Source organism: Hyposmocoma kahamanoa, unplaced genomic scaffold (genome assembly GCF_003589595.1).
Source record: "Hyposmocoma kahamanoa isolate Upper Pololo Valley unplaced genomic scaffold, ASM358959v1 78, whole genome shotgun sequence".
Classification (NCBI taxonomy): Eukaryota; Metazoa; Arthropoda; class Insecta; order Lepidoptera; family Cosmopterigidae; genus Hyposmocoma; species Hyposmocoma kahamanoa.
The window spans coordinates 8,200,567-8,221,011 of NW_020653945.1; the positions used below are offsets into that span (position 1 = coordinate 8,200,567).

Here is a 20,445-nt window from a genome sequence, read left to right on the forward strand (position 1 = left end):
GAGGGAAACCTTAACTCATAGGCTGCGATTGACTACAACTTACAAGTGGGTTTCGACTACATGTAGTTAATGCGTGAAATTGTTATCAACTTCATGCAGTCGGGGTCTCGGATTAACTGCACGACTTCACGCATTAACTGCAAACATGCAGTCGATCGATTAGCAGCCATAGTCTAAAGAGTTTAGCAATATTGAATGTTTATTTTTGGTAAATTTATTATGTTTTGTAAAAAGACATTGAACAAAAGTTGTTGTTTTGCAAGATTGTTAGTATTTTACAAACAAGACTATGCTATGCGCAGTTGTGAGAGGGCATCGGCTTACTTTCGCAAAGTCGTACCTATCGTAAGTCTCTGAAATGCAAGAAATGTATTGCAGATATATACAAATTTTGCATGCTGATTTTACATCATATTTTCTTCATATTCACACACTGGCTTTTACCTTCTTTAAAGTAATACATCCAATCCCTTGATAAGAAATTTAAAATAAATTGAAAATTTTGCCATCTCCCGAATAATTACTCTTTACGAGTTTGAGAAAGTAAGGCATCGTTAGATTATAGTTGCGTTTGTGTTATAGGTATAATATTAATTTTATGCGATTGGAAAATCAAGGGCATAAAAAATATTCAATACAAACGCAGCTAATTAGCACAATTCAAACTTCACTGTTCGTGTAGTAGCGAAGTAATTACCTACCTTTTTTAGGGGCATAAAAGTTTTTGTTTAATTGCTCGTATCATAATCAGTGCAAAGATCTTGTGATATAAGAACACTAAGTAAACAGTGTAAACTATAAAAGGCCCATTTGAATGTTTTTTATGGAAATCCGGCGAGTCACCGGAGGAGAAGCGGGAAAAACTGTTCTGCTAGATGAAATGGTTTAGGTATTTACTATTAAATAACGTCTTAGAAAAATGTATGATGCACCTAAGGACATTGTCTAAAAATGTGCTAATTTGTTACACGATAGAATGTACTTTATACATCATATAAAATCCTGAAAATAGGCTAAAATAAAAGTCTAAAACGAATTATTTAAGAATAAAATATCTAACTTTGTACGTACATAATTTTTATGGAGGTATTTCTTTTAAGTACCTACCACTGAGAAGCTGCTAACTTTGGTTTTCAACTGAAACCCTATAGTTATTCAATTCACATTTATCCCAAAATTTGCTATTTAGATGTAGTTAAGCAAAAAGGGTCCAATCCACAAAATTATCAAAAAATGAGTCATATGTAACCAAACGGTTCCTAAAGTCTATCCTTTTAGATCAGCAAAAAAAATCCAACATATGAACATAAATAAATATGTCTGGAGTTACATGACATTAAACGTTTTGAAAATAAAACAAGAGTGAGAAACTTTTTTAAACTGCGAAGAAAGTGGCTGGATGTGCATTGGATACTTTTTTTTATAATATCAAGTGACGGGGCGAACAAGTCGTGCGCTTGACGGTAAGCTACACGCCTGTCCATAACAGTTGCAGTGCAACTCAGAGTTTTAAATCGCAAAGATCTGAGGGGCACTGACACTGCGCCCGTCACCTTGAGACAAAAGTTGACAAGTCCCATGTGCCAGTAATTTCACCAGCACCCTTACCCTTCAAAACCGGAACACAGTAATGCTGACATTACTGCTTGGCGACAGAAATAGGTAAGGTGGCAGTACTATCCTAGACGGACTTCACAAGGAGATCTACTGCTACTAAAAACTTTTTGTTTAACTACGTCGAATTGGCCTGCGATTTAACGACACGCCGCCGCGCCGCACGCTGCCCCGTTATCAATGGCGTTTGTCGACGTCGGATCCGTGTCAAATTTTCTCCGTCTGTTCTTATTTTATTCATATCAATTTTTGCGATTGCGGGACGCGAGATGCGACCCTCCAACACTTAACCTAAAATCTAGGCTCGCTTTGAAATACCTCTATCTTAATCAAAGTAGATTCAATACTTACAAAAGCAAAGAAACAACGTATCAACAGCCATAGCGTACACGTTGAAGAATATGGTGCACACAAGATACGTAGCGATACTAAGGATTACAGCTGGCACGTAGCTGTAGTGCAAGCGCTCGCCCTTTGTCACCTCGTACACATAGTTCCATTGCAGAAGGTAGTACACGGCGAAGCCTATGCCGATTGAAATCAGCAATTTTGATAGGAAGAAGATGAAGTCCATCACCTGGATACAATCAAATGGTGAATAAATTTGACTATAAATTGTATTAAAAGTTATCTCATAAATTGTTAATGATGCAATGTGCAAGACAACTACACCAATTGCGGGATCTCAAACTACAGAATTCCCTGTACTATGAGTACCAGAGCAACGGAATTCACTCCCAGAACACTCAGACCAGAGACCAAATAATTTACAAAACTTCATTTCCCAAATTGGTCTTACCGAGAATCGAACCCAGCACGTCCTTGTCTAGCGCCCACGGTATAAACCGTTGGGCTATCGAGGTCGTTAAATTAATAGTTAGATATCTGAGGAATCAACGCAAAAGAACTCTTACCTTATCTAGGACGACAACCCTGACAATATTCCTCATGAGCAAAGAGAAGGCGTCTCTAGCGCTGGTACAGAAACTCTTTCCATGAACGGCGCACATAATGTAGGCGTTCTTATTAATAAACTTGAGGAAACCTTCGAGACACCAGAAGCAGCATTTGCAGAAGCACATCACGCATCGTGTGAAGGGATTGTCGAACTTCTTCAACTTGTGGTCGATGTACTCTAAGATGACGCGAATAACTCGCACAATTGCAATGATAAGTGCTCCGAAAGCGACTGTACCCAAATGATAACTGAAAAGAAGAAATCATAACTCATCAAAAAGTGTCTACACCACGGTTGGCATTGTGGGCGCCGGCGTCGGATAGGAAGTTCCCGGGTTTGATTTCCGATAGACCTATTTTGGGAAATATACTTTCTAATTTATTTTTATAATATCAAGTGACAGGACGAACAATTCGTGTGCCTGATAAGCTAGCTTGCCTGTCCATAACAGTTGCAGTGCCGCTCAGAGCTTTAAATGGCAAAGATCTGAGGGGCATAGTTACTGCGCCTGGGACATTGACAAGTCCCATGTGCTTGTAATTTCACTAGCACCGAAACGTAACCGGAACACAGTAATAATGTTCACATTATTGCTTAGCGGCAGACATAGACAAGGAGGCAGTACCTCCTTGGACGAACTCTTTCATAAGGAGCTTAAACTGCTACTGAATCTAGTCTAATCGTAGTACAGGGAATTTACTCATTTGAGATCAAGTAATTGGTGTGGTTGCCTGGTACAATAATATTATATATATTAATATATATTTTTCACTAAATGATTATTCACTATACCCCTTACATAAAAAAAATATTTAACAAAATAGCCCTCAGGTACCCTCAAAATAAACCCCTATAGGATGTGTGGGTATTATAACGAAGTATGTCTGATTGCAATATTTTCAACTGCTGTGTCTCTATTTTTAAGAGGCCACTACTTTTGTTCTAAGGTAAATAATATACTCTTTTTATTATTATTTTTCTATAATAATAATAATAATAATAATAATAAATTTAGCGTCCGTGTATACTTTTAAATGTTGAAGACTGTTATAATTGGGCACAGACATGCCTGTATTAATTTTTAAGTGTTTTTTTCTATAATTGTTTGTGTCTGATGTTTCTTATTGCGCTATAAATAAAAAATAAATAAATAAAATAATACCTATGAAGACATATCTAAAATTACATACGAAAAATTACGAGTTTTACATACGAAAAATTAAATTGATGCAACATATTTTAGAACTACCAACCCGCTTTCAGCCTTTGACAAGAAATAGAATACTTAACGCATTAGGAAGTTAATTTTAGTTGCAGTAGAGCTCCTTGTGAAAGAGTTCGTTCAGAGTAGTACTGCCACCTTAACTATTTCTGCCGCCAAGCAGTAATGTCAGGCATTACGGTGTTCCGGTTTTGAAGGATAAGGATGCTGGTGAAATTACGGTACATGGGACTTGTCAACGTATGTCTCAGGGCGACGGGTGCAGTGGCGGTGCCCCTCAGATCTTTGCGATTTAAGGCTCTGAATGGCACTGTAACTGTTATGGATAGGCGTGTAGCTTACCATCAGGCGCACGACTTGTTCGTCCCGTCACTTGATATTATAAACAAATGTAAAAACGCGGAATCTCATTGTGCCGCTCAGAAAAGGCTTTTTGTCCATGTAATAAAAGTGAGACAGATACTGTGCGTTTCGTGTCCGAGTCGCAATCGAAACGCATAACGTCTTTTTCGCAGTTATTGAATGTACGTAAAGCTTCTTCTAATCGGCTCAAACCGATCCAGCATTAGAAAGTGTGGTAACTCTCTTATATGATTACTTTTTACTACTTACCGAAGTGTTCTATAAATACCAGAAGTCAGAGTGAAGAAAGGTAAGTCTCGCTTATGGAAAGTCCAGTACCAAGTGGAAAAGGTACTTGCAAGCATCATGTCTGCCACGCCGCTGATGAAAAACATCGTCCAGAAGAATCCAAGGAGATTTATAACTGAAAAATTCAGTTTCTACAATCAATTCCTTCGAAAAATATAGAGTGAGGAAGTGTTCATGTGTATCAATAATAACAACAACCTAGTGAAGTGTTTTCAAAAGTATATGAATATCATGGCAATAATAAAAAACCGACCTCAAAAGTTCGTGGAATTTCATCTATTTGCGAAGTTTTATTGAAATCGGTTACCGAAAAGTGCGCGTAACGGGATTCATGCCCTCGTTTGCCACCCTTAGAGGTGGAACATTTTCTTTAAATTTAAATGGGACCGATCCTGAGGTGCCCGATTTTGATGATTATTTTTTTTGTTGGAAAGATCCAACAAAAAAGAATCGTCAAAATCGGTTATCGCGTAACAAAAAAAATCATAGTGGAATTGGAACCTTCTCCTTTTTTTGAAGTCGGTTAAAAAAACATGATATTCAATAAAATAAAATATTTCAATTAACAAAGCGACATCTCTAGTCAGCCGCTGGTAGCTGTAATGATACCTAGCTGACTTTAGCAGAGTGACGAAAAACTTTAATAGATTTCTTCCAGGTGGTGCTATGGCAAAAAAGTTGTTAAAACAAAAAAACGAATATCGCAATACGCACATAAAGAAATTCGTAAGTCTGCTGACTCGTTTCATAGCTCAGTTGGGAGAGCGTTAGCCCCGGTAGTAGTAGCTAGTTTTAGTTCAGCCGGATTAATGGAATTTTTCTTAGTGTTTGTACGATCTTTGTATCAATAATACCTAACAAACAACAAAAAAAAACGTACAATGACTTACTAGTTACCTGTTCCATTGATGGACTTACTGTTCCTTATTGTTACATCAATGATGCTGTGACAAATATAACTTACAGTGATAAAGATATACGAGCATATTCTCATTTTCGAGGCCGGCGAAGTGGCAAGTGGCGTTGCGGCAGGGGGCCACTGCAAATCCCGGTATCCCACTCGAGGCGGTCCTGTCGTGGCAGTATGTCGAAAACGTGACCGGGTCGCATGCTTCCTGGTCCTGGAAATATTAATCTTGTGGTAAAGAAAATCATCCTAAAGTAATGTTTAGAACTTAAGTGTAGATAAGTTTTGTTGTCCGTCCTCAGGTTATAACGGTGAGTCGATATTTATGATAATCCGCTGACCACGGGTGTCCTCTAAGTTGAAATGCTAGAGATTAAGGAATGAAACATTTTATTCCGTTTTTTTCAAACAAACCACCGTTTCGAGCCGTTAGAGGTGGTTTCTCACGGCCTATGGCCCGTTTCGCGGCCCGCGCCGCGCGTTTCGCACAAACGCGCCGTGGGAAGAAGGACGCCCGGCCCGAGCGCGGCCGTGCTCGCCTGTGGCAGCCTATTCGGACTCGCAATTAGGGCTTGCAATTCGAAAATCCGAATATTCGTTTTATTCGAATATCCGTTAAATTTGCTCTTCGGATTTTGCAGTGGCCACGTATCGCATCATTCGAATATTTCGAATAACACGTAAGCAGTTTTAAAACAACTTTCAGTGGGTGTTTTAAAGATGCAAGTCGCAATACACATATATTATTTTATGTTAAAATACATATTATATCCTTCTAAAACTATCAGAAGAGCTTTGTAATATTCTGTAATGAAATACGTGTTCGCTTGCTTGCCTACGATTCGGATCGCATTCGCGTCGCGGTCTTGTCGAACTCGTCTCCGTCGTCACTGCCTCACGGGTCATGCGAGCTGGTCAGTCGTAGTTCGTGCATAGTTTTACAAACCATACAGTTACGCAACAAATGTAGACGCTCAAAGCAATAGCTATTAGCAACTCCCCTTGAGTGCCCTACTCGAGACGAGTTAAGCGGGCGTGAGCCGCGTCCTGCAAATACGCCTTGTTTGCCGGATCGAGCGCTGAAGGTTGAAGATTGTGCGTGTTTTAAAATACGTATTTTTGGAATACGCTCAGCGAGTTTTGTATATAGTTGGTGAAATATTATTTGCTCGTCTTATCGGTTCATCTTTAGAATAAACAAAAGAGTGAGCCGTCTCGGTGACGCACGTGCCATCTGTATAGTGCAAACAAATAGTTTAAACACTTTTACTCATTGGCACTTAATTTTAAACTTGGTGATCATAACTTAACTTAACATAACTTTGTTGAATTAGTAAGAAAAGAGACCACAGTCAGTATTTTACGAAGTATCTAACAGTAAAAAAAACGACCTGATAAGGAAATAAATAATTGAAAAGTAGAATTCAGAAAAAGATTTTAACGCACCCATGACTCATACGATGGACCAAGATCCATGGATAAGTCCATGTACGTTTTTAATTACATCAACTTCCACGTGCAGTCCGTCTGGCAGCAGGCTTAGAGTCCTTCATATCATATCTTTAGAGTTCTGTTGCCGTATTAGCTGATAGCTTAAGCAGATAAAACGTATTGTTTGAACTTACTTTTGTGTAATGCCCATTACAATCACAGTCAGGGTCGCTCTCGAGATTCACGACACTGAAGACTGGTTTTCCAATAGACAGCAAGTACATCAGTACCACGACGCCGTATGCAATTACTGCGCATTGTACGAGCCATGGAAATATGGGGAAGATTACCGTGGATTTTATAGCAGTGACGGCTCTGGAAACAGAAAGAGATCGTGTATTACGTTTACTGAACGACTATCCATGATAGAAATATGAGCTCTGTCAATTATGATTGTCCTTTGCAAAAGATTTACCAACTACTGCAGCAACGTACCGATTGTCGGTAGATTTTCGAATAGTTGCATTCTAATACATAAAAGTACTGTCTATTTCTTCTAATTACGTCTTAATTTCTTCTAAGTCAACCATGACAAGATGTTTGGTGAGATTTCTCAATCACACATCCCTCGGTAAAGTAGGTCCGTAAGCAAATATAAATTTTATTGTAGCAAATGTGCTCATCTAAGCAAGTTTCTCGTATTTAGAAAACGAACTTTGCCAATGTTGAAGATATTACGAAGTAAACTCAAAGTATGATTTAATTTCTTTTTGCGTAGTCGAAGTCAAAGTTCGTTTTATAAATCTCAACCTAGCTCTCATATCCCGTCGAGATAAAAGAACAATGGAAGAGTTTAATACTTACTTGCTTCCCTCTCTTATGAGTGCTATGGCAACGACGATTCTACTTCGTAGAAAGATGATTATTAACAATAGCAGCAACGTGACGATGGCCAGAATAATAAGTATCACCATCCAGGTACTCGCTTTGGTTAGCCAGGACTCCGCATAACCTTTGAGGTTGGTTGTCTGTTGTAAACTTACAGGATGGGCGCGGTAGTATTCATAGTTCTTGTATACCAAGTATAACGCTGAAAGATTTCATATATTTTAAAAATTTGAACCATGAGGTAGTCACCACTACCTTTAGCTTTATGTTCATGCATTAAGTTTTAAAAAACGTTGCGAAGACCGCCGTCACGAATAACGTCTACAGCTAACATATTGAGTATAATAACGGATAACGCCTTCTGAAATTGTTTCCGTCGAGTTACCGCCGCGGAGTCTCATGATTAAGGACCACGAACTGGTTCGAAACACGCCGAGCAAAAATTCGACTTCAATTACGTGAGTTATCCGTTATTTTATTTAATATGTCGGAGTCTCCCATGAGACTCATAGATGAAGCTTTTTCTGACCGGCCGGCTTAATTCGTGACGATAAGTGTGGTGATATTCATAATTTAAGAATTATAAGCATAATTCTAACAAAATTAAATCTAAATTTACTAAACAGAAATAATACTGTTGCCAGTAAGTATTTGGCTCTCTTGATTGTCTCAACATGTCATAGAAACGTATTTTCGTAATTTCACGACGAAATAGTTATCAATTTAGTGTATAGCATCATGGTGCATTTGCATCAAGTCGTCAGGCGACCTTGGCTTGCCGGGCGGAGGCGGTAAGCTACGCGGTGTAAATAGTGAGTCGTCTGACGACCCATAGTTTGAAGCCGAAGTCGACCGAAGAGACTGGGTGCGTCGCCTTCGGCAAGGCGAAGTGTCTTACACGACCCGGTGTAAATGCGCCATCAGATCCACTATTAGAAAGCGGTGACGTGGTACAAATGTCAATTGCTGCGGATTACGCAATCCCACAAATTTTCTGAATTGAGATTTTTTTATAAAATAAATACGGTTTAAGCTATACTACCAAGTTACCACGAAAGAAAAACAACTTACAGAATCCAAGCAGAGCAAAGAGCCCCACGATAGACGTCCAGACCACAGGTGCGACCACCCATCGTAGCAGCAATATGTAGATGAAACAGATGATTACCACGACCACCAAAGCTCCTAACATGTACCAGCGGGATTGCACCAGGTCCTGGACTATTTGGGCTGATAGCTGCTCAAATGGAATAAACGAAACTATTAACTGGTATACCAGTTGTGCAGTTGGTCCATCTATATGATTATTTAAACTATTAGAGCGGTTGCACATGGCTACTTTTAGCAGCGATACAAACGCGCGATTGCATCAATACTTATGTGCTTATGTTGCGAAAAATCTGTATAAGTTTATGCACATTGTCTTGTTTTGTTTATTTAAATTTAAAAGTGAAATAAATTAATAAATTTAATAAATTAAAAACGTGCATTGCGTTTGCATCTAGATTGTTTGTATCGCTGCTTAAATCGAGCGTGTGTGTTAAGGTAGATAATTAGCGATAGCATCGTTATTGCATCCGTAACCGCTGTTAAGGCCACCGCAAGTACTTTTAATTGATAATGCTAAACAAAGGATAATATATGGCATGCTATTTTAGAACACAAAGCTTTTATCTTTCCCCCTTGAGTCATGCGTGTTGTGTATACAAGTCTTAAGTGTTTTCAAATCATTCGTGTTATGTTGGTGTGAAGATTCAGAAACCTCATGCTTTTCAAATTCATAGTAAACGCTTAATAAAGAATTGAATCAGAAATGAAAACATATGTGTCGGCAACTAAATTTGAAAACAGCGTAACTCCGTTTTTGGACGGAATGTGTGTCACTGTTCAAGCACATTATCCGGCAATTAAAGCTTAAAATATAATATATGGAGCCTTTTTAGGTACAAAGTAAACGTATAATCATAAATTGTCTTATTCTTATATCTTGAAGGGCAGTAGAGTTCCTTGTGAAAGAGTTCCAGGGTGTCCAGGGAAGTACTGCCACCTTACCTATTTCTGCCGCCAAGCAGTAATGTCAGCATTACTGCGTTCCGGTTTTGAAGGGTAAGGGTGCTGGTGAAATTACAGACATAGGGAACTTGACAACTTATGTCTCAGGGTGACGGGCGCAGTAGCAGTGCCCCTCAGATCTTTGCGATTTAAAGCTCGTCCCGTCACTTGATATTATAAAAAAAATTTAGTAATTCTGTTTTTATGCCTACTGAAAAGTTCACATCAATGGCGGTTACGAGGCTTAAGAATTTAACCGATGGTAACGTAGTTGTTAATATCTTGTTAAAATCATGTTATATAAATAGGTCTACAATATTTAGATTCAAATAATTACCTACTACGACTAAAAGTGTATGTATAAGTATTCTATGATTATCTATCAAATCTTTTGTTATTGAAACGAATAGACTACATAATTCATATCAATGTTGACTAGTTATGGCATGGAACAAATATTTAATATGTCATGCGTCTTACCACGAAATTATGTTGCCGCAATTCACACAGAACAATTTTAGTGCGTCATTATTTATAAAAGTACTTAATGACTCTACCTGATCAGCACGTGTGAATAATGAAGTAAGTTCTTCCAACACCTGTGATCCATCGAGTCCGACCGGCAGCGGTATGTTATTCATATGCAAGTACTCCTCGAACTCATTGAAGTCCACAAAGCACCTCCCCAAGACTGCTCCGATATGGACATGCACAACGACCGTTAGTATAATGAAGACAATACAGTGTATCTATGCTATTGGTATACATCATTATTACATGCAGTACAAGTGAACAGGTTTACTTATAGAGAAATTAGACATTCAGGTGCAGGGTTATACTACATATTTATGTAGAGGTTTCAGATAGAGGCGATTATGTCGAACGTAGACGATAAGTAGCAAGTGCTTACAGGGTTAATACGAGAAAACGAGTTTTACTGCTGTACGGGAAACATGCTTACGCGCTTAACGGCTACCTACTATGTGTGTGTCGCGTTCGTTGGCGCCTCTAGTGAAGTACGTCACCCAACTTGCTGATATCCAGCCGACATAGGAATCCAAAGCTGTAGCTCTGTTCAGCAAAGTCTCCGTAGTCTCTTTAGCGTTTCGGAAGCAGATCTGGTTGTCCTTCTCAGTTTGTGCCCATGGAGAGTCGGGCTTTGGCGACTCCTTATTGCACGGTAGAGTGGACAGGTCCCCGATGCAACGGAACAACACTACGACGTGGTTATCAGTGTAATTCACTCTCAAACATGCAGTGGTGAGTATAGTTTCCAGGGAACTTCATCACGCCACATGGCACACATCGTAACACAATTATACAAAAAAAGCTAAAGGTTGATTAGTGGCTTCAAAAGTTATTAAGTTTTTGACAACCGGCGAAACTTTTAATACTGACATGAATCTATAAAGTCACTAATTAAAAATATACTTGGATATTACCTGGCTGACTTTTTAAGACGTAAGATGTACATTTCCCTATATTCATATTATGTTTGGCTTCCTTCAGTGTCATTTTCTGGACATTGATGTCGTCAGTGCAGATGATTTCCGACCTTAAGGCGTCGAGAGAGGCTGTGTTTGTAATTTCCACGTTAAATACGTGAGTTTTCGATGGACATTTTTTTACGCATACCTGTAAAGAGATACAGTATTAATAAGTAATTTATAATATGAATATTTTATGTTCTACAACGTGTGAAAATTCGTTTTATACTTAATACTTGCCTGTTGGGTAGGACAACCAGTTATAGGTGTCCCGGGTGACAGACATTTTGATATATCGAAGAAGACTAAATACGGTTTGTGTTCGACGTTAGAGTCAAGTCCGCAACGTTTTCCGTTTGAATCGACTGGCGCAAGTATTTTCTTTACACTGCCCTGAGTCATACCTGCAATGAAGAAGTCACCTTATACCGTTGGTATAAAATGTACATTTGCTTACATGGAGTAACTCATAGGAAAACCTAAATATAGGTAGTAGTAAATACTTATACCATGTATGTACTATTATAAGCATTTCGTAAAGTTTATTGTACCTATGGTCAATTTCAAACTTGTAACTGAAATAGAGTGAAAGTCTAAGAGTAAAACCCAACACAAATACATATTATAAACAATAAATATTTGTTGTTATTTCGTGACAACCATAATGCCAACTTTACCTATATATCTAGTACAATAACATAAAGGTCAAATCACCGTGAAATTTAAACGCAGAACACTGCCCGGCGCCAACATATCGATTAACATTTCAAGTCTAGACACTAAAGTAGCAAATGCTGGTATATTTTAAATTAGTAAGTATTCCGAGAAGTGACGAAAATATGCTTGCAATATAAACGCCAAATGTGTGTTTTTTTTAAATATTTATTTGATCATTATTGAACATGTCAGCCCCATTAAAAAACTATGGGTACCTCAAGAAAACACTTAATTAAATCCAGACAGATAAACCAAAATACTGCTTTTATTAATAGGTATATCAGTTTCACAGATTCGTTGTATTACGTTCGGTTCCCTTCGGCAAGTTATGTTAAAGAGTGGCGAAAATTTTAATAAACCACCATTGTCATTTGATATTTTCGGTATTGAATGTCAATGCTGAAGAGGACTGGTGTTCCTCATCATCATCGTACATTCATTATACGTTCCATTGGCACGACTTTCCTTTGTACGCCACAGCTTGCCGAGCTTGTCCAATGTGGGTTGCTGACTTCAGACATTTTCTAGTGAATGTGAACTTCTTCGAAGTAGTTTCATTAGGATTTTCTCTTCACCGTTAGCGAGACGATGGGGTGCATGAAAAGAGCCTCCCGCAATAACGTACGAATCGTATTCCTAGTGAGGGTCGAAACACATAACAGCGAATCGGGGCGACGCGAATTGCTGCCACGGTTCGGGTAACCATTCTTTCGACGATCATCAATCGTACAGAACGTATTTTTTAAATAGGTAGCGACATGGATCGTATATAGAGTGTTGCACTGTTGTTATTGATAAGGAAGTATAGGAAAACAAACACAAAGAGGATTTACACCGCAGGAATGCGCGATGTGGAGCAATTCGCAAATTCTTTCGATGCGTCGTGCGAGTTTTTGGATTTCAACAATCGGCAAGTACTCTACGCCACTTGGCAAATCCTTTCACCACGATTGGCGAACATATGTGTATGTAATTATTAATACAAAGATCGAACACTCAGAAAAAATTCTTTCGATCCGGCTGGATTCGAACCGACGTCTTCTAGCATACCGTGCCAGACGCTATACCAACTAACCCACGGAACGAACCAGCGGACCTCACGAATTTTGCTAAGTGCTTGTTGTCGTGTCTTTGTATTTGGGTTTTTCAACGACTTTTTAGTCGTAGCGCCATCGATGAGAAATCTATGAAAGTTTTATCACCCAGTTAGATACCTTTAAAGCTACCGGCCCTGGCGAGAGATGTCGCTATTCAAAGTATTTTAAATTTTTATTGAACTGATATTCAATTGTTTTTTGTGAAATTACTCCACTAGTTAGCTAGTTAACAGGGATTTGAACCTTCGACTACTCAATTAAAGACTTCAGGGGAAAAATAATGAAAGACACTTCAAGAGAATTTTAGGAAAAATAATTTTCTAAAATTTGGAAAACTTTAAATTATTTGTGAAAAATACACTGAAAAAACGCACACTGTCTGAAATAAAGTCCAGTCCAATGTAAACCATCTTAATAAATAAAAAAGTTCTTTATTCGTAGTTACAGTTATCACACTAATTATTTAATTATTTTATTGAATTTTTCTACCATTTCATCTACCTCACATTGAATAATGAACCTTACGTGAGTACTAGCGTCTTATTAGTCTTTTTCTTATTAAAACTAAACATGCTCAGTGTTTAACGAACTCTATGATAGTATTAACCCAAAACAACTGTTCTCGTACCTATTAGATTACCACGTTCTTCATGTTTCAGTATTGCACGTGAAAAAATTCGATTTTCGAACTTACCCACATATCCCACGTATCCCCAAGCTCCAAGGAAGAGAATGAACACTATTAGCCATATTATGTCCGTGCAGGAACGATTGTGGATGGGCCCGTTGAAGTGCGGGTCGTATTTTAACGGCTCCCCTACAACCAACAAATAAAATTTATTTAAACAGTCTGGTGTCAAAGGAATCAATCAGAATCAGATGATATTCTTATTCAAATGTCTATCCTAAATTTGCCTGGGAAAAATTGCTACATAGCGATAAGGCCGCCTGTTGCACATTAACTTACTACTACTATTAACTTAAGCTGTTTTTTTTTCTATTTTTTTTAACATCAAGTGACGGGATGAACAAGTCATGCGCCTGATGATACAGCTCTTTAAATCGCAAAGATACAATGCTGCGCCCATCAACCTGAGTCTTAAGTTGACAAGTCCCATGTGCCTATAATTTCACTAGCTTCCTTACCCTTCAAAATCGGAACACATTAATGCTGATATTACGGTTTTTCCTGGACGAACTCTTTGACAAGGAGCTCTACTGCTGATACATAGCAATAAGGTCGCCTGTTGCACATTAACTTACTATTACTATATACTCAAGCAAATATATTGTTCTTTAACTACACTTCTATGTGCAATAAAGAATATTTTATTCATTCATTCATTCAAATGATTCGTACATTATAAACAAAGAAACAAGATCACGTTGTGTCGAGGGCAATTTCGTACCTTGAAATTTTACTTTTATTTCAGAATATTTTGTAATAGGTACTTAAGGGAGTGATTACACTCATGGATGCAGAATCGCATTAAACGGGCTAAAAAAGCTTCAAGTTCATTGGCGGTCAAAACTGTAGCGAAACCCGCAACCACTTTTTCGGTCTTGTTGCATGGACAAAACCTTTTTCTGACCGGCTCAAGGTGAATGTGTTAAGAGTGGATACCACCTCAGCTCGAATTCCGATGTTTCCCGTACTAATACGGTTCATTTTGCTTGGATCGAACGCTTATCGAGTTCTTAGGTTTTCGCGATTGTTACACATAGGAAATGAAACTATTTTTCCGGATTTAAATCGCGTATATTTGTTTTTTCGGGCCCTTTACAGTGACCGTGACCATGTGACCTGTAATGGACCCGAAACGTCGGTTTGTTTGAAAAAACAAATATACGCCATTTAAATCCGGAAAAATAGTTTCATTTCCTAGACATTAATGCTGTTTGAAAAATGTAGGTATATCGTATAATATACGTGTTCCATTTAATTCAGTTGATTAAAAAAATCATTGGTGTATATATATATGTTAAGTGCCTATTGAATACAGCGGTTTTCTTGTACAATTTCGAGGTAAGTTTGTGTTCTTTCGTATCGTGAAAATTTTTAGGAATTGTGTTTTCACTCGGTATAGTAATCAGTGTATATCCTCAATTTTACTATATATTTTTTCAAAGCGATTGATTCAACACTTTCACTGTTATGCGGAACCAACCAAAGTCATTTGAGGATTGACTCTTAAATAATGCATGGTGACTCTATAATTTCCATATCAATTCTATTTGGAGACATTATGAACAATTGAAACAATGAAATCAGGCGTAGAAAAAATACATTCTTCATAAGTAGCATATACATTATAAACGAATTATAAATATTAAAATTACTTAAAACTTTGGAAACGATCTCTGAGTTCAAATTACAGCAATCAAAAATAAATGTACTTCTTTCAGATGTCAAACAGTGTCAAACAAACGTGTCTATACTATTGACAAGATAATGTACGTATCAATTATACATACATGGGTTAGCGTTGTTGTGACGTTTTATATAGATTAAATAACCCTATTTGGTATAAGCACTTAACATTTCTAAAATTGAAATTAACGTCGATTATACTTCTTTCCGTGTGAATTATTTCCTGTGTGATAATTTGGTCATATGAGTCGGTTTTGTTTTCAAGTAGGTACACTGATGTAAATATTGTTCATTCTAATAATTTTAGTTACTTACTGGACTCTTCATAAGGAACGCAGCAATTGTCGCAACAACCCATTTCTATAGGTAGCCACTATAGTTCAAATCGTAGAATTTCGTTTTCTTCATTATTTTCAGTTTATATTGCACACGATTATATTTCGTAAAGTCTTACAGCCATACGTGGTCAAGCACTATCCGATACTAAGATTTGTTATCATAGTTTGTGATAAGGCATCGTTTATCTGACCGAAAATTTATTAGTAAATTTATTAGTACTTTAATAAGGGATATAGAGGAGGAACCAAAATAAACATAAGTAAAAAGCGAAAATCATAGCCTACGAGATCTTGATAACAACAGCACTAGTAACAATCATAGATAAGATGAAGCAGGAAAATGTAGGTGAACTAATGTACTTATTATTGAATAGGTTATTGAATAGGTCGTTACAGATGCAGAATTGTAGGTAAGTAATCAGGGCGAGTGCGATAGCGTGGAAATTTTAAGAGTCTAATTGCATCGTTAAACTGGTTTCGTTATGAGTTATTAGAAAACTATTTTTTCTCCTATTACTATTGTAAATAGAAAATAACTATTGTAAATAACCTTGGTAAAATCTTTTACAAAAATATTAAGATAAGGTGTAAGCTCACAATTTTTTTTTAAACTAAGATTTTTTCCAATTTTTTTACTTAATGCAAATAAAATTGATGATGCGTCATTACTTAGGATAATGGACAAATTCATGCAAAAACTTCGGCGTAGAAAAACCAGACCGTAATTACTTTAAACATCACAAGTAACTTCTTGCCTTAAACTATACATGTAAATAATTTTTTTTAAACATAATTTTACAGTTCCTAGTAATGTTTACCCACATGCCATCAACAAATACTCGTATAGATACATTAAAATTGCCAGATACGGTGATATCACTGGAGCAAAAACCATAAATTTAACTATGACGTTAGTTGGTTTACTGTGCCAACGGCAACAACCAATTTAAGGCCTTCTCAAATAACGCTGTGCAAATTGAGTTATTTTAAAGATTTCGGGTGTAACTAGAGGTATCTACAAGTATCTATACTATACATAATAGATAATACTAGTAAAGATTACATAGAGTAAAGTGATTTTTATGTAAATTTTGAATGAATTCGGTGATAGTATCTAATATACCGATATAGTATATTACATATACAATGGAAGTTTTTGGGTGATTTCACATATTGTACTGTTAAAATAATAAAGCCGAATAAAAGTTATCTACTATATTCGTTAATATAATTCTCACGACTTTGCAGATGTGCTCTTGTTACACCAATATATACGATAACATCTTTTGGTCTTGCTAATCGTTAGCAATTTGATTTGTGACACTGTGCACACAGGTAAAAATAATAAATAGAGGAGCATAAATACACAAAACAGAAGACATAGAGGGCTAAGTAATATATAATATTATTACAAACAGCTTGTCAAATGACATTTGTGATAATATTATGTAATTTACACAAACTTGTATACAATATGGGCAACACCAAACCGGTTATATTCACGTTCACGGTTTATTAGATATTAGATTATATCACACAATTGTCACGGACACATAAATTGTGGTAACAAGTTGATTAGACACTCTTAGCAAGAGTTGTCATAGACTATACATATATTTTACTTTTATTAATGCTTGCAATATGGATGAACTCAGTGCTTTGCTGACACTAATAAATGTAACGCACAGTGTCGCATCACCGATCGCACTAACTCACCTTGACTAACGTGGTTGTCGACAATTCACGAAATGTAAAGCGCGTTTTACATTGGTGTTATCTCTATTATGCGAACTAAATCTTTTACACTTTATTATCCTACAAATGTCACTTGCTACATGTTTTGGTACATTAGGTTAAGACCCCATTTATACGTACAGCACCGCGTTCATGTCAAATGCGTGTTCTAAGGATTTTGTTAGCAAGCTTGATGCTGAAGCACGCAGATGATACTTTATAACTAACTTGACCATTACTTTTTTCCTCAGAGCGGGACGCCTGTAAATTTATTATTGTTTTTTTAAAAAAAACATGTTTATGATAGTAACGAAATGTTTAATGATAAAAAAATAAAAAGAATTAAAATTGTTTAATGAATCAATATTTTAAAAAATAACTTCTCTTGTGTAGTCTGGTGCTCGATGTCTGGTTGACTGGCTTTATAAGTTTTCACTTTCGCGCCATTTTATTAAATTTATTGTTACATTTGTGTTCTGTTTTTGTGAAAGCGGGACACTTTTATGTATTTTGGGGACAGCGGGACACGAAGGCTTAAAGCGGGACTGTCCAACTCAAAACGGAACGTATGGTCACGTCATTTATAACAAAATAGTAGTTTAGTATGGATGCAGAGCTGAAATGTGCTGATAAGTGGCGTCCAACCTTTAGCCGCATTTTATCTCTTTGGATCTTGGGTCAAGTTCAAATTTTTTGGCAACTATATTATAGTTTAAGGTTACTTTAGTTGGCTTGAATTTGTCCTTGTTAGTCGTTATATGCATTGTTCAGTGTTTTTGTTATGTTCGAGGCCTTGATTTTTACAATTTCAGATAAATTATCTACATGTACTAAGTATAACACTTAATACAAGTATAACACTAACACTAATAATTACAACACTACATACAAGAGGTCCAAAACGTTGAATACATTAATTACAGTATGTAATAAATATAAATCAATTTTGACCATCATTTCGTGGATTCACACACTTATTCGTTAGACCTCATTACGTCGCGTATACTTATTTAATTCTAAGTCATAATTTTGGTTAAGCTGTACTATTAGCAAAATTGTGTCCCAAAAAATTTTGTTTGCTAACGGACATTGTAGCTAGTCCCTTTCGTCCTTTGCTTTCATTACCCTTTTAAGACAAAAACCTTTTGTTTATAATAAAAATATGATGTAGTACTTAAACGCCATCGTTGACAAGAACAAGCAAACTGCGACCGCTTCTAACCGTTCGTCGTTTGCCTGTTGGCAAAAAGAACCCGTACGATAGTAGAAGTCTGTAATGTTATTTTCTTTCATCTCTGAGTTATCAACTAGATAAATTTATACTTATTCACTAAAGACAGAAGGACTTTACATATACGGAATTTCATATCTACTAACAAATTCTCTTCATATTACTATTTCTGTCTTATGTCTATAGCCTAATATCACGATGGGAATGGTAGCGACATGGTGACGGTATTGTTATTTACGTCCGCGGATGAGCGGTCGGCAGTCGCTGTGGACGCTGCGCCCACGTTGACGTAAATAAACGCATGATATTGCGCTATTATGTGTGTTACACGGGAGTATTTGGGGTAAGCCACACGGGTAAGCCTTGTTCGATTTTATGACTGCTCATGTTGTAAAATCATAGCACATTCGGTGTTTTTTTCGCCAGCCGATAGAGCCCAAAACGTGTTAGTAGAGTTTTAGAATTACGTTGTTATTATTCAACGTAATTACTCTTGTCTAATTGCCATAGCAATTTAGTAGTTTGCTTTAGCATCCTTCACTGAATATAAAGTTCATTGTCTTTATCGATGTGAAGTGCACGCTATTTCGGTATTCGTTAGCGTTAGAATTAGAATTGTTTGGAGACATTTGAAAAAAGGTCACCGTCCTCGAACGCTTGCTGGCATTGGATACGTCAAATTAAGTCTAATTAGTACTATACTGACTCACTTCCCCTTGTGGATTTCATCAACGTGACTGTAACTAACACTTTTCCACCGTGACAATCCTTTGTCTTGCTACGATTGTTTCGTCACGGGGAAATCACAATCGCTCTACAATTTTCTTGCAATTAATTAATGCACTCATGTTTATTAAACTTGTTCCTGTAATGAAGGTTACTACTTATTTACGTTATTGGTGTACACAATATAGTCTAATCATCGTATTCTGGGTTTTAATATACGACACACACAGCTCACTGGCACTTATTCACACAAACACACACACACTCACACCCACACACTCACACCCACACATAAAAACACACACACACACACACACACACACACACACACACACACACACATACACACCTCTATATTTGTATTCAAGTATTTTCGTACTTAAAAGAAGGTCTGAACCTGTATGTAATTTTGTTAACATTTGAGACGAAAAAAAGTTTCTTTTTTATTTATTTATGTTCCTGTTCATTCAATTTGGTTGGTTTTTTTTTGTTCTTTTGTTAATGTACGTTTTTTCCATAAAACATTTATACCGATTTATTCACCACGCCACCACAACTAAAATTTAACATTACTAATTCAATAATATATAAATTTACAATTAATGTTACAGTGTCAGGAGAGCGAGCCTCAGCACCCACTGAATAGAGCATACGCGCACTGATTTTCAGCTTATCTCCACTGTTGTGAATAGACATATACATAAAAATACACATACAGAAACCTAAATAAAACTTAAAACTACTGAAATTCACAACACACACATTTACATCTGTAACATTTTACAAAAAGAGCAACAAACTATACCTATATATACATATGTAAGTAACTATGACAGAGCAAATCATATAATTGAAAAACAAATCCGCCAGGCAATTTACCTTATCTAATTGTTCTCATTACATCATGTTAGTTAATCTCTATGTACCAATAAATACCAAATGAATAGTGAGGAATCACACAAATAGCTACTACTACACACACACACACACACACACACACACACACACACACACACACACA

The 20,445-nt window shown here is 36.8% G+C and overlaps 1 protein-coding gene across 4 annotated transcripts in view; it reads right to left on the bottom strand.

Moving 5' to 3' along the window:
- LOC113233073 (CTL-like protein 2) overlaps positions 1 to 20,445 on the bottom strand; it is a 30,269-nt gene that overhangs the window by 792 nt on the left and 9,032 nt on the right. The window contains exons 1-12 of one of the 4 annotated variants that reach the window (XM_026468047.1): positions 15,711 to 15,993; positions 13,719 to 13,841; positions 11,451 to 11,614; positions 11,166 to 11,358; positions 10,323 to 10,414; positions 8,743 to 8,908; positions 7,648 to 7,873; positions 6,978 to 7,158; positions 5,410 to 5,566; positions 4,407 to 4,560; positions 2,529 to 2,820; positions 1,966 to 2,191 (exon numbers count right to left, since the gene is read on the bottom strand). In XM_026468047.1, the coding sequence (XP_026323832.1) occupies positions 1,966 to 2,191; positions 2,529 to 2,820; positions 4,407 to 4,560; positions 5,410 to 5,566; positions 6,978 to 7,158; positions 7,648 to 7,873; positions 8,743 to 8,908; positions 10,323 to 10,414; positions 11,166 to 11,358; positions 11,451 to 11,614; positions 13,719 to 13,841; positions 15,711 to 15,753 (2,017 nt within the window). In that variant the 5' untranslated portion in view covers positions 15,754 to 15,993. Of the gene's footprint in view, positions 1 to 1,965; positions 2,192 to 2,528; positions 2,821 to 4,406; positions 4,561 to 5,409; positions 5,567 to 6,977; positions 7,159 to 7,647; positions 7,874 to 8,742; positions 8,909 to 10,280; positions 10,415 to 10,703; positions 10,940 to 11,165; positions 11,359 to 11,450; positions 11,615 to 13,718; positions 13,842 to 15,710; positions 15,994 to 20,445 lie in introns of those variants that run through there. The other 3 variants (XM_026468046.1, XM_026468044.1, XM_026468045.1) reach the window with 3 other exon arrangements.